General features: G+C 36.2%; 1 protein-coding gene across 1 annotated transcript; it reads right to left on the bottom strand.

The window, feature by feature from the left end:
* Nucleotides 1-1574: 1574 nt before the first annotated feature.
* On the bottom strand, nucleotides 1575-14178 carry LOC124634531. Its single transcript, XM_047170140.1, has 7 exons — nucleotides 14018-14178; nucleotides 13670-13843; nucleotides 6480-6688; nucleotides 5143-5296; nucleotides 3879-4147; nucleotides 3426-3638; nucleotides 1575-2963 (listed from the first exon to the last, which is right to left on the bottom strand). The coding sequence occupies exons 1-7, from the start codon at nucleotides 14067-14069 to the stop codon at nucleotides 2910-2912; spliced, it is 1125 nt and encodes a 374-aa protein (XP_047026096.1). The 5' UTR covers nucleotides 14070-14178; the 3' UTR covers nucleotides 1575-2909.
* Between the last annotated feature and the right edge of the window lie 295 nt (nucleotides 14179-14473).

Below are 14473 nucleotides of genomic sequence, written 5' to 3'. Positions count from 1 at the left end.
ACTTGAATATTATAAGTTTAAAATATTTTTAATTTGTTTTTTTTTTTGTCTCAAATTAAATTAAAACCATTATTATATGTATAAAGTATTTATTACACAATTGACGATACATGTAGAACGTAAAATAACACAAAGCTCTTCAATGTAAACAAACCTTAACATATTCCGTACAGAAAATTTCAAAAAATGCCAAGCAATAGGAATACACGATATTCGTCGCTAAACTGACTATGTAATTAAAAATATAATCATTTAACATTTATTGACAAGCATGGATTACATTCATGACACCCATAGTTTTAAAAATACTCAAAATTTCATGATTTCAAAAATCTTACAGTAACTTGACTATAACATGACTAAGGGTTAGTTTGAAAAACGTCGAGTTACACCATTCTACTATAACGATAGCCAAACTATAACCAGCCGTGAACTTGAAGATATATAGGATATAGCTCAAATTGGCGATTTGATAACTGAAAATTGTTCGGTTATCGTTATAGTTAAATGGTGCAACCCAATGTATGTATTACAAGCGTTTTCCGTGTGACATTTTAACATTCACGGACCACGGACTTGTTTTCAAACTTAGCCTAAACCAAAATGATTCTAACTTTAAAATACAATTTTTCATCAATATCATAGGCCAAATTGGACAATTTCGAAGCTCTTACCACTAAAATGTTGACTGTACCTTAAACTATGCTTATCTTACGCAAATATACATAGAAACCTTGTTTCGGGGCAAAAGCACGTTTAAAAGCGGGTAGACGAATGTTCAAACAATACAGTTGCAACTCTGTGTACCCTCAGAGGGTGGTCATTTAAAGGAGATGGCCAAAAAAATCCCAGAGTCGACAGAAACTTCGTATGTATGGTTTGATTCAGTATAATTTGTAGAGTACAAAAAGTATTTCATGTCATCTAAAAAATTAAATTATGAATTTAAAAAACCCCTGACCCAAAAAAAGTACGCAATTATTATGACAAAAGGTTAAAAACGCTAAACCCTATAAAAAGCAAAAAATAACTTTTAACACTACGTAAGTACCAACTAAAGCATGTCAGACTAAACAAAATTTTGTCGTGTCGGGGGACCGCTCTAATTATCTAATTAAGATTCGTGTTTTTTATATACGTATACCTATCATTTGATTTATGTGAGTATTTTTGAAGGTAAAAAGCGGTCCCCCGACACGTCAAAATTTAGTTAAGTCTGACATGCTTTAGTTGGTACTTACGTAGTGTTAAAAGTTATTTTTTATATTACTATTCGCATGTATAACGTTAGTATACCATGTTTTTTATGGTCCTTTATGTGAATAATCTTTAAAATCAACATAAATTCAACATAACCTACTTTATCTCGCTGTGGCGGCATATTGGGCTGACGTAGTGTAGTCTCAATATATGACATGTCATCGACACGAAAGAAGAAGAAACCAATTTTTGTGAAAATATGGTTAGCTCCTATACCCCATGGATTTCAGGCTTGACTTTTTGGCACCATCAAAGGTCTATTATAATGAACCCATCGGTACCCATTTCGTTGCTGTCGATTCTGGGTTTTTTACTATGAAAATTTGGTCATCTCCTTTTGAATGCTTCTTTTATATATTTTTAAATTAAGAGCAATTCCTTTTTATTTATTTGTAAAACTGCCAGTTACGGTCATTTTCCGATTTATATTATCGCGGAAAAGAGACCATAATACCAATTAGTATGAATATAAAAAATGTAGTGAGGCCTCGATAGTTTAAAACTGGGTTCAGTAAGATCTTTAAGACTTTAACTATAATATTCATCTTAATTAAAGGTAACGCCTAAACTTCTTAAGATATAGTGTATCAAAAATAATCCGTAAAATTATCATAAGAGAGTACAAAGAATACATTTTAAAACTAAATACGTTTGCACCATTATTATTGAATAAAAAGGAATACTTTTAAGTACTACGCTAACTTGAGCCTTCACTCGTAATACGTAAGATATAAAAACTATTTCAATTCACATTGGATGGAATAGTAAATGCAGAATTTCGAAGTTTTAAAAAAAAGCAAAGTGATAGATTTGCTTTTTGGTATTCACAGTCTTCAATTCCTTAATAAATAGACTATGGTTAGTGTCCAAAATGTATTTTTTTTTAAGTTATTGTCACAATTTTTATAAAAAATACTATTCGGAAGTTTATCTTTTGATTTCAAAACGTCTCACTTGTTATCACAGTGTTGCATTAAAAATATGAATCGAAAATTATTAGGACCTTATAGATTTTAAATGGTAAAATAATCTTAGAAGATTTTTTGAAAGCGATAAGCACACACTTTGTCGGCCACATAGGGTCTATGGACATCTATACACTGAATATTTATTATATACCATTATTTGATTACTTGCAGTAAACATTTAAAAAGCGACATCGCCAGGAGTTTCGCAGAAACACATATTTGTTGATTAAATACTGACTAATCATATATCATGATGTATTAAGATCTACTACACTTATGGCCGATTTCAACACCTCTTTACAAGTACCTTACACCATACATGAAGGACAAATTCATACAATTATATTTATGAATTTATCTGGTAAATAGTACAGACATCAACCTACGCCAATCTGTCAATTTTTTTCAATAGATTCTCAACCTTATCATAATAGTAGGAAGGTTAATATTCGATTGATAAAAATAGACAAATTCGAGTAAGTTAACTGTACTTAAAAGGTATAAAACCGGCCTTTATACATCTAAAATGTAAGTTATACTTGAGAATAACTTGTGACCGAATATCGCTACAACATATCTTCGATGCAAGCGGTAACGTAATACAATGTGCATTTTTTTCAAAATTTTCGTAATGTATGTAAAATGGCTGTCGGTTGATACAAAAGTATTTTATTTATTAGGTCATAGGAGCAACTCTTTCGGGAAGAGGTTCATGGAAGCATAATCTTCGAGTACCTGAAAAAATTATGAAAAAGCCTTTAAAATAGTTTTATAGTGAAGAAAAGCTAGGATGCAGGCATAATTATTTTAAGGTCGTCACAACTCTCCAAAATAAATTAATTCTTAGGCTGTCCGCCGACATCCGATAGTCGGCGACTGATTTTTTGAGCAAAATAGAACACACTAATAGCAATAGTGCAACGCATACGTCTTACAAACAATCAGTCAGAAAGTCCTACAAAAATCAGCCTGATTATATCCTACAAATCTCTCGGGAACATTTGATAACAAATTATATGGACAGGCTGTCAAATCAAATCAAATCATTTATTTCATTTAGGCCTTTACAAGCACTTATGAACGTCAGAAACTATAAATAAGGTTGATTCTAGTTTCCACTTGCTTAAAAACATTTTCAATCATTTTAATTTCTTCATAATGTACGTTATCCGAAATGAGAAGAATAATAATACCAACCTCTTTCAAGTTATCCACGGTAGGCTTGGGCACGTCTAGCGGCAGTAGCTGCCGCAGCCTGCTGCCGTCGAGACACAGCTGCTTGTTGAGCAGCAGCTCAGCGCCGGCGGAGGGCTCCAGCGGGGTGTGCTGCAGGGAGTACTTGCGGCAGACTTCGGCCCAGGCGGTGAGGTGCTTGTCGTTCGCTTCCTCGGCTACTGATGTTATGTCGTTCTGGAAATAGGTTTGTAAAGGTTAAAGTACGTAATGTGTAAGGTTTCTATGCATGATGTAATAACTGTTGGCATCCCAAATAAATGAGTTGAGGAGTAATAAGGAATATGGTTTGTAACCAAATTGGTGTAACCAGTTGTGAATAATTGCCTATTTTTTAAACAACTTCAAAGATATCTTATACTTTTTCGAAGAGATTTTTTGATATTTTAAACTAGCTATATTATGAAAAAGAATTACCTTAGCCAGCGTAGAAATAGCAGTCCCATAATAGTCATGATTAATCTTGAATATATCTGCGACAAGTTCAGCCAGCGAGCCTTGCGTGCTATCAGCCTCGTCCACCACGTTGAAAACAGCGCGGTTAGCGTCCGGCCGGGTGCCTAAACACCAGATGGCACGGCAAACGTCACGGACGTGGACAGTATTCATCTTGAGGTCAGCTGTCCAGAGGAGCTTCATGGTTTCGTTTAAGTGTTTGTAGATACCGCCGTATAGGAGGCGTGGTGCTGTGGGAATAAAGTTATGTTGAGTTTTTTGAACTAGTATTGTAGTGGTACTATGGTATTAGATAGTAGTACTAAAAAAGTAGCTTATACCTTCCGCTCTTATATTATATCATACATTTTGGAATGCAATAAAAGATGTGCACAGTCTGCTAATAATTATGACAAGTAACGCGAATGATTATGATAATAATAATATCTAGTTCGTACAGAAATAAAACATTTTGTATTTGTACTTTGTATGTAGTTAAGTTATGCACCCATCAAAAGCGCCTCCAGTAATAAATAAATTAAAGAAAAGAACCGAGTTTTTTCTAAAGAGAAAAAGAATTATGTGCCGAAAACGAATGTAAAACGGTAAATACATGAACTTACATATGTATGTTCGGTGCAAAAGTGGATTACAGAACACGGTGTACGTTTAATTGTGCGTGATAATCCACTTTCCTTCATAACGGCCAGATTAGAAGACTTAACATTAATTACTGACCATAACACCAATTCACGCCATTCTGCAGTTTAGCAAACTGATATCGTGATGTTTCAGTATTTTCTTGGCAGATTCGTTTTTTGGGTAAAACTTGTCGTGCGGTGACGGTAAATGGTTATAACACTCATTTATGACGTACTGACCATTTTCTTTAACTTTGTAAGTGGCTTGCATCCTACAGCTACTATGTCGCTTCTGTGTGTATATTTTGTAATCTAAATAAAAATACTCTACCCGGGGGCGGAAATGTCACTCAATTTTTAATTGGTGTATCGTACTCCTTCCGATAAGCTGAGTGAGTGAGTTAATAAAAAGTCGGTAGCCTAAATTCATATTTTCGCTTGTAACATAAGAGCCATAAGAGCCTAAACTCCTGAACAGATAAAAACTGTTGGGAAACTACAATAACCCCACATAAAAACGGCATATTATCAGGCTTAAGAAAGTAGTTGCCACTGGACATAAGGTAACGCGAGTAACAATGTATAAAGAGAGATAGAAAACTCACTCAAGCTCCTCCTATCTCCGACTCCATACACGATGGCTGGCCTGATGATGGTGTAGTTTAGCTCAGTTCCCATGTTCTTGAGTTCCTTCTCCACTTTGCTCTTCATCTTAGCCTCGGTTGTCCATGGTTCTACTGCGCATTCTTCTTTTTGTGGCTAAAATAAATAATAATAGGCACCTTATTACGAGACAATAACAGCCAGATCACAGCCAACAAACATGTTCGTCGCACAAATATTGAGCGTACGCGGAATCGCACCCGGGACCACCAATTCGGGAGTTCGGTCACAAGGCACACCATTAAACCATTAAACGACATAAGCCGTAGGTTTTTATTGAATTTGGGTTATATTGTAGCTATGGGGGAAGGTTAAGAAAGAGGGTTTCGAAAATACAGCCTGACATTATTATGATCAAGGCACTTTGTGTTCGCACTAGGAAACCCAATTTGCCTTGACATATTGGGATATGACATAACTGCCATAAAACTTAAGGAAATGATTGATTTCCGATAACTTACTTGAAATCAGTTCTTGCTCATTTAGGCTGAAAGCTTTAGAGAAATAACATGGCTACATAGCAAAACATGGTTCTTACTTCTACGAAATTCTTTCAAATCTTTCACAGGAATACCACCTAACCGCGCGAAGAAAAGCTAAGGTGTCGTGTGTAAATCGTCATACATTTCCAACACTAAGACCAAAATGCATTTACTCTCAACAATGACGTCACCCAATCTTCTCAGCCCAATGACGTCATTCATCCAATGTCACCACAGGACCAGTTTGACGAGTACCGCCGGAACTGCGCCAATTATCGCTCTCCGATAGCTGCGTATCACACAGCTTCGAACGACAGCTTTTATGGATGTCGTTAGTTAACGAAATTTATTCATTAATGTAGCTTCGTAAGTGTAGGGAGGGCTTATCAATTTTGTGGGATGGTTGTATTAATTTTGTTAGTAAGTACATACACATATGGGTGATATTGCCGTTGAGTTCGCTTGCAATGAACAGCCATACGAAAATGTTTTTTTGGTTGCTTTAACCCGACTGCCAAGATTTTGGACATTTGATAATATTGAATTTGATAATTGAAATAAAATAGGGGCTTGTGTGACCAGGCAGCGTTTTTTTTATCAATTAACAGTATACTATTGGGGCAGGCAATTGTAAAAACCTCTCTGATGATGGGATGAATGAAAGCTCTGACCTTATGATCCCACCTGACAAGTGACAAAATATACGTTCAAGTTACATCATATGAAGGCATCTCATCTTGTTGTGACCAGCACTCTCCGAAGCAAAAAGTCTCAAATTCAGTTAAAATAAAGCTCACCTTATCACTGCTATGCATCTGCCCACTAGATATCTCCACCAGTCTCCCGACCTTCAGTTTGGCGCAATGCTTGGCCACATTGGTGCTCAGGGTATAAAGACCTTCCGAGTAGACCGCTTCAGTCTGCCCCACCCGGGTCTCTCCAGCACAGTTCACTACCAGGTCCCAGGGCGCCTTGTCGCCAGGGTCTAATGCTGATGCACATGATGCTGGAAGGTAATATAGGTATTTTAGTAAAGAAGATTTTTGAAAAGGTGGAACTACTATATGGTTAAGGTTCTTTTCATCCTTTTTTTTTAAGTTATTCAAGCCTACAGACAGAGATGGGTGCCTGGGGAGTTTGTAGCGCCTTTTCTTCCCAGCAATAACGTAGTGGCGCTGTCTTTTGTAAAATAAAGGCACGTAGCTTAGATTCGAGTAAGTAAGTTCTGGCCCCTTAAGTTTGAAATGTAATACTGATTAATAAGATGCGAGACGACTATGTTTATTTTTGTGATCCTGAAGTTCAAAGTATTTAGGTCTTTCATGATGGTTAAATGACGACACTATAAATTCTCACAATTACAATACCATCAAGTTCAAATAATGACAGCAGCCTTAGCATCAACATCTACAGATTTTCTCTCACCTATGAAAACCCTTCAATAAATCAAGACATTCCCACGCGTACAATAACAAGCTACTTAATTAATAAAAATAACGTATAACTTATATTCAAGGAAACACGTACATATGTGTGCTGAGCCCATGATAACAATACCTGTGGCTAATGTTTATAATATTCATAACTAGGAGGTAACGCATTGTATGCACAAATATGAGGCCGTGTGGAGTATTGTCGGCGCCACGCCGAGTTGAATTACATGTATGCGTGTGATTAAGACTAAGGATATGGGAGTTTCAGCATTTTTTTTTGTTACTAATGGAGGAATGACAATTGAGAGTGGTTTAAACTACGAAAACCTAGAGGTTATCGAATATTTACGAATATCGGGGCTTTGGACGTCTGAGAAATTTTATAACAAATGTTCAGCCAGATTTCATTACTGCATGTCTCATGTATCAATGTACATCTGACGTCAAGCAAAGGACCTCATCATCATGAGCTCATTGTGGTAAGTTGGTAAGGGACAGTGGGTTTTAAGTAAGTTACTTCAGGATCGTAATTTTTGTTTTCTTGAGGAAACCTGGACTTTTAAAGGTCTGAAATCGCTAATCAGCTTTGTGCACGCGTGATGACTAACATTCATTTCTTCTATGTATCCTATAGTGGGACAATAAAGCTGATGTTGATGATGGCATTACCATAGCATTTATTTCTGCAGTAGGTATCTATTCAACACAATGCCATAACTAGATCTCAATACTGAGAAACACAACATTTTCCTGCATACCTTCCTACCAAATATCCTCATTGCTTTAGCCGTAACAATTGGACTGTTTACTACCTTATTACGATTCAATGCATGCGCCTGAGTCACTGAATATTAAGTCGCAAGTCAACTATACATGCTTGTTATAAATTAGACTTATTTATCTTTGCTTGGGATATTTCCTTTTAAAAGTCAATGAGCAGAATTTTAATTTGGTCAGTGTGAAGCTAAAATATTATTTTCTGCTTTAGAGATCGTGTTTCTGATTTAAATGAATTATACTGATATTATAGAGCCGAAGAGATTGTTTGCTTGGCCGTGGTAATCTCGGAAGCATTGGTTCCATTTTTGTGAGTCGTGAGAGAAATGTTTTAGTGAGCCTATCTATCGAGTAAGGGCTACTTTTTATACAGGTTTGAGTAGTTTCCACGAGACGAGGACGTAAGCGCTGGCGGTAGCCAATAGAACAGAAGGAATAAATAGCAAGTGATAGACATGGGAAGAAAAAGTATTTAGGTACTTCTTTATTCAAACTGACCGATTCAGCGATTTACCACACGTTACAAATGAAAACCTTACGATAAGCCTGTAACGGAGAAAACCTTGATGAAAAAGTCTATCTAACAAAAATAATAGGTACAATCCCAAAGCACGCCAGTCATAAATCTTAATATAAGTAACCTACATTAGCACTACTATTACTAACTCACGGAGCGTAACCTTGCAGACTTTCACCTATCTGATGAAAATCAAAGTCAGTACTTATTGTTCAGTTATAAAAACTGCCTTTACAATTCCATTTATTGTTAACAGAAATCTGATTAAGGATAGCAACATGATTACAGGATAAACGCAGTATGTTTGTTGAGAATTATTTTGCGGAAATATGCAGAAATGGGAACTTGTTTCTCCCTCAAAATCCAATGGAGTTATTGACGTTTAAAAATTGCCTGGACTCGGAAGATATGGACAATTTGATTTGAGATTTTGATAAAGGTTTTAAAATTCTCGCTATTTGCACACATATTAAGTTAAAGTTGGGTAAAGAAAAACGTCTCGTGCCTTCATACTTACTCACTTCATATTGCGTTTAAGTCCCGATTGTTTACAGGTAAATATGAAGAGATTTCAGATGAAAACTAAAAGTAATTTATTTGGAAAACTTCAGCCTAACTTTTACCTATCGGCCGATGGTTGCAAATTCCTTAATTAGGTAAAGAACTTTATCATAATCCACCATAACATTTGTCACTTGACTTATGTTGTTTATAGGGAAAATACATTTTTTCCTTGTGATTAGACATACCATGCAGACTTGTGTACTGTTTGCCTATTATTTATATACGATTGAATCAGTGCAAAGACAATGAAATAGGTGTTTGCCAAATTCATAATAGGTAACCATTTGGTGGAAAAATATGATGATTCACACTGAAAAACAAGTAATAGTAATCTATTTTAGAGTAATGAGTGTCGAGGAATTTGTGTACTATACATCCATGCATTCCGGGGAACTATTCCGCGCACTCGGATAAATGAGCTATTTAACACTGAAATAATGTTTTCAAATCGGTACAGTAGCTATATAATTATAGAATTTTGTGAAGCACGTCAAGTGTCACTTCCATTCACATTCGTTCAGAATGTTGTTATGTTAGTTAGTTTTTTCTATTTATATTTAGTATGTTTTTATAGCAGTATATTATATTTTATAAATATATATTACACACTTAGTATGTATATACTTAGTTAAGGTTACACACCGATTGACGTCACATGTTAGTGTTGGCCATCGCTGAAAACCAGCGCCGCAACTCTGTCTCGCATAGGGTCGCTGCATATGCTGAGCGAGGGCCATTTCGCGTGATCGTGACGCATATTTTCCTTTTCCCATTCTCTTTTTTTTTTTCGTTTTCATTCCTGTTTTGTTTTATTTTTGTGAGCTTTTATATGTATTCGTTTTTGTGTGTGCGTCACGAACGCGAATAAACGTTTTGATTTGATTTGATTTGATTTGATTTACTTGGTGAAAATATCGCGTTATACCAGAAACCTTTATTTGGGGTCAACGTGAAACTTGCTATGACGATGACGATGTAGTAACACTGAACTCTTGCTAAACCTAAAGAAATTATACATCGCCTAGTAATGGAATAAAGGCTCTTGTAGGAGGGAGAATTTACCTAAAAAGCACCGTTTAGTACATCTGCCAAAATAATTTCTACAAAAAAAAAATGGCCCACTGTTCGTGTTATTTGACCGATGTACGTCATTCGCGGTCTAGTGCACACATTTACATGTTTCTTTTTAATTTTGCAACAACGGGTTCACGCGACGATAACGGACACACAAATGTTTCGAGTAATCTGGGAGCGGGGTGACTCATACCATGCGAGAATGACGAACCCTCGCAGATTTGATTACCTACAAAGTTAATTTTGAGCGAAATCTGTATCTGTATATAATACAACAAATAGCTGTTTTGAACGGATTCGTCAGCGTCTTCACGCACTCGTATAAAAGATAGTCTGTCTATAGGTATAGCCTTCCTCGGTACATCGGCTAACAAAGCAAGCTTTTTAAAAATCGGTCTACTAATACCTGCCATAGAGAAATAGATCACAGGGCAGCAAATGATATAAGCAAACTTCTTCAGCTTTATAAAATTTGTATACTTAGAGAAAAGAGGTCTTATACCATCTGATCTTCCAATCATGTACTTAATTTCTCCATTTCAAATATAGAATCGCAATTCAGACTTATATTAAAACCTTTTCGTTGTATTTATTAACAAAAGCTTTCACAACGCGTTTGCTACACCACTAATGGGCAGCATGTGGACAACCAATATTCAGCCATGATATTTTCAGCAAATGTCAGGGTGAAAGGTCGAATAGCGTATAATACCCCCTCGAAGGGCGTGGAAGTTTGCCTGTCTGCGGCATTGGTATTAAAAACCGATTAAATATACAATAATGAGGTTCTCAACTTAGTTTTGGTGCACTTTTCTTAGGTTGTGGAGTAAATACATATGAAAGTGCGAATTATAATTTTGTCCATGAACAGACTTGGTCTTATGTAAGGTACTTTCATTGCTGAGCGTTCGGGTTTCAATCGAAAGAGCATGTATATCCAGGGATGTCCATTAGAAAGGTTCACTCGTCTTCGTTCAAGGTCGTTGAGATGGGGTCACGTACAAAATACATTAAGGGTCAATTCCCACTGAAAGAGCAGCGGCCGGCAGCGGCCGGCAGCGGCCGTAATTGCAAGGGATTGAGCGCGCGCGCGGCGGGCCGCGCGGCGCCGCGCGGCCCCGCACCGCGCCGCGCTCTTACATTTTCCGTGCTCTTACGGCCGCTGCCGGCCGCTGCTCTTTCAGTGGGAATTGACCCTAAAACTTTGCCAAAGAACATTGCAGGTTCAATAGGTATACCTACAAGTTCAAAAGATACTTGTAGTTTCGTTTCAGCACAGTTCTTTATTTAAGAACTAGCTTTCACCAGCGGTTTCACTTGTGTCCTGAGGGAACTACTTCGCGCACCCGTATACAAAGTACTTATATCCTTCCTCGATAAATGGGCTATCCAACACTGATAGAATTTTTCAAATCAGACTAGTAATTTCTGAGAGTACTTCATTCAAACAAACCAATTTTTAATTTTGATAATATTAGTACTTATGTACCTATAAAAAGTATACAGATTCAATTTGTGTATTCGGTAATGTTTTCGCTTAAAGAGGCTTTAGATTTACCAAATCAATGTTTAGTCTAGACTCGTATAAGCAGAGGCCATAGTACTGCAGGTTAGCGACCGTAAAGCCACTTGAATCCTTACTATAACTTAATATTATAAACACGAAGGTAAATCTCGGTTCTGAAGGTAATTCCCTATTAGAACTCCTGAAGCGATCTTCGAGAGGTTGATGATAGCCCTGAAAAGGCTATAGTTGTGCGTTGCTATGGCAAGAGCAAGTACCTAAAAGCAGTCGATGTACCTTTAGATTTTTGCAATCTTTTAATCTCTAATGTACCATTGGGGATACTCCCACCTGACCACCACTACGTTCCTTTTTGCTTTATCATAAGAAAAAAAAACACTTTCTTGCTTTGCCCTAATGATCTTAAACAAACGACATTATGCTTTCATATACATATTCCTAGAAGGTTAAATCTGTATAGAGTGTATTCCTATGAATAGCGCCGTAGGATTTTGGCGCAAAAATTCACCAGTGGTTAGGCGGAAAAGCCCGCGGCAGTAATTGTAGACCACAGTAAGGCTACATTAAATACCTTTTCGTTGATATTACCCATAGTCCATAACCATGACAAAAATAACGTTATCCGTAAATTAAATATGCATGCATGCGCTCACGCAACGGCATGCATGAAAGCATGAGTAATTAGCTTCAGAATAATTAGGCTGGTATTACGAAATCTTCTGTCTCAACTATTACGGTAATCGAGAGGTTGAAATAACATCCTATATTAGTACATACTATCAAACTGAAGTCAAATAGAAAGATACAAGAAAGGTATGGTGTTGGTTCGTCCCCATAAAGGTACCGAAACCACTAAACCAATCTGAAAAGTGTTCACATGTCTCCATATGTAGATCCTCTGATTGGATTCAAAGATGGGTTCAATTGTATGTTCTACGATGTCATTTCCATTGTGTTTAAGAATAATATAATTTACGTAGCCTTCCAAACTATGTTGAGGTTGTCTTCCCATCTAACCGGATACATCTCAGTACTGGTGTTTTATATATGTATAGAGCAAATGATGTTCAAGAATGTTTTACAAGCCAATTAAGTAATAAGTCACAGAGATAAGAGGAGACAAAATACAACAATATGGAAATGAATCATTCGGCTACTTGATAAGTTCTGATAACACGGAGGCCACTGCAGAAGTTAACTGCGTTGAATTTATTTGTGGACAATACATAGTTGCTGTATTCATATTGTTACACTCTAATTATGGTGCTAGGGTATTTTTTCTATACTATCAATTGAAGAGGGAAGATTTGTATGTGTATTTGTTAGACGAATTTTGTATAGTATGAGCCCTTTTCTGCGGTTCTAATTATGTCCCCAAGACTAGATAAATTTTTAATTTTACTTTATTTGGGAGATGAACCGACACAATTACAAATGTAACGTAAAGTATGTATATAGCAAATACTGAATCCAGACAATGTTTCCATAGATTATTTAGACTATCCCTGGGTTACACAGGCTATATTTTATAACTAATATACTATTAACATTCATGCCTAGTGCAGTGAGGATGGTATGATCAGTAGATTGTTTTAATTATGGCATTAGTGTTTAATAATATTCTTCTTCTATGTTATTGTAACACCGATCAGGAGTAATTTAAATGTCATAGTTATTATGACTATGTTTATTTTTGGTGGTGAGATTATGCTGTTTATGTAAAGCAAAAAGTTTTTATCTTATCTCTCTACATGTTGCTGATAATGTGAAAGTTAAAATTGATGTTTTGCTTTGGCTATGATTTTGGTCAACGGTAATGAGATAAATTTTAGCTATTTTGTTAAAGAAAATTAGGTTTTTTTTTTTTACTTTATAAAGTTTGAAATAATTCATAGAAGTCCATGTACATTTAGCCAATTGAATGAGACAAAAAGCCAGCTAATTTTAAGTGCATGAGCTTGATTCAATAGATATAACAAAGATACGTTTGGATTTTCGGTAGCTCATTAAATCACAATTCTTATAAGAATCATATAAAAATTAAATTCCTACATAAAAAACTATTTCTTTATTAAATTGTAGATAAGTAATACTTACTGGTATTAATGAGGTTCGCGCTCTTGTACTCAATACGGGGGTCTTCGAACACCTTCGAGTGTGTCGGGTTCAAGAAGGCCAACTGCGGCGGAGTTTTGTCCACCACCCGCAGCGCGCTCACCAGGTCATTAGATATCAAGTATTCCACCAAGTTACGGCCGATAAAACCGCACCCTGAATCAAAACCACACCATCAACCGAAAGCCTTCGAAAGAGGATGACTAACACATAGGACCGTTACGAGAATAAAAAAAAACACGTCACTTTAAAACAGGGAAACCAACAAAACAGTTGAAATTCATGTGGTGCCTACTATTAAAGTAGGTCCTCGTGAAAGAAAATATTTACCTCCTAAAACCAGAACTCGTGGTTTTGAATTATCACCGGCACAATCAGACATTTCGCTAGCCGTTTCACAAAAATGAATGACAGTTAGAGTTTTGACAGATCATCCGACAGCGACTGAATTTGAATGTTACCAGTTGCAGCACAGAACATATTGAGTTGCAGAGTTATTTTTATACTAATTTACTTGTGAACGGAAAAAGGAATACAGGGATTGTCTCATTGACATATATTCTAACGATAGACAAGAACATCAACATCAATCATCGAGCTTAGAATTATAAGGAGACGCCGTTTTGATATTGACGTATCTATAGTTATATAAATATGAAACAAACTATGCAACATAGTTCTGTCTCACTCTTTCTAAGCAGATAAGTGTATTTGAAAACAGGGACAACAATATTTTTGTGATTGCGTAAAATGGTGACATTTACTTTTGAAATCCTTCTGCGTGCC

The sequence above is a fragment of the Helicoverpa zea genome, chromosome 11 (genome assembly GCF_022581195.2).
Source record: "Helicoverpa zea isolate HzStark_Cry1AcR chromosome 11, ilHelZeax1.1, whole genome shotgun sequence".
NCBI lineage: Eukaryota > Metazoa > Arthropoda > Insecta > Lepidoptera > Noctuidae > Helicoverpa > Helicoverpa zea.
The sequence above is the reverse complement of the archived record's forward strand: the minus strand, read 5'-3'. Positions and strand labels throughout refer to the sequence as shown.

Excerpts from the sequence above, each read along its gene's own strand:
- LOC124634531 (XM_047170140.1), bottom strand. The coding sequence starts at position 14,069 with ATGTCTGATTGTGCCGGTGATAATTCAAAACCACGAGTTCTGGTTTTA. Across the intron at positions 6,689-13,669 it reads CGCGAACCTCATTAATACCA|CATCATGTGCATCAGCATTA; the intron begins GTAAGTATTACT and ends ATTACCTTCCAG. Across the intron at positions 4,148-5,142 it reads CGGAGATAGGAGGAGCTTGA|CACCACGCCTCCTATACGGC; the intron begins GTGAGTTTTCTA and ends TTATTCCCACAG.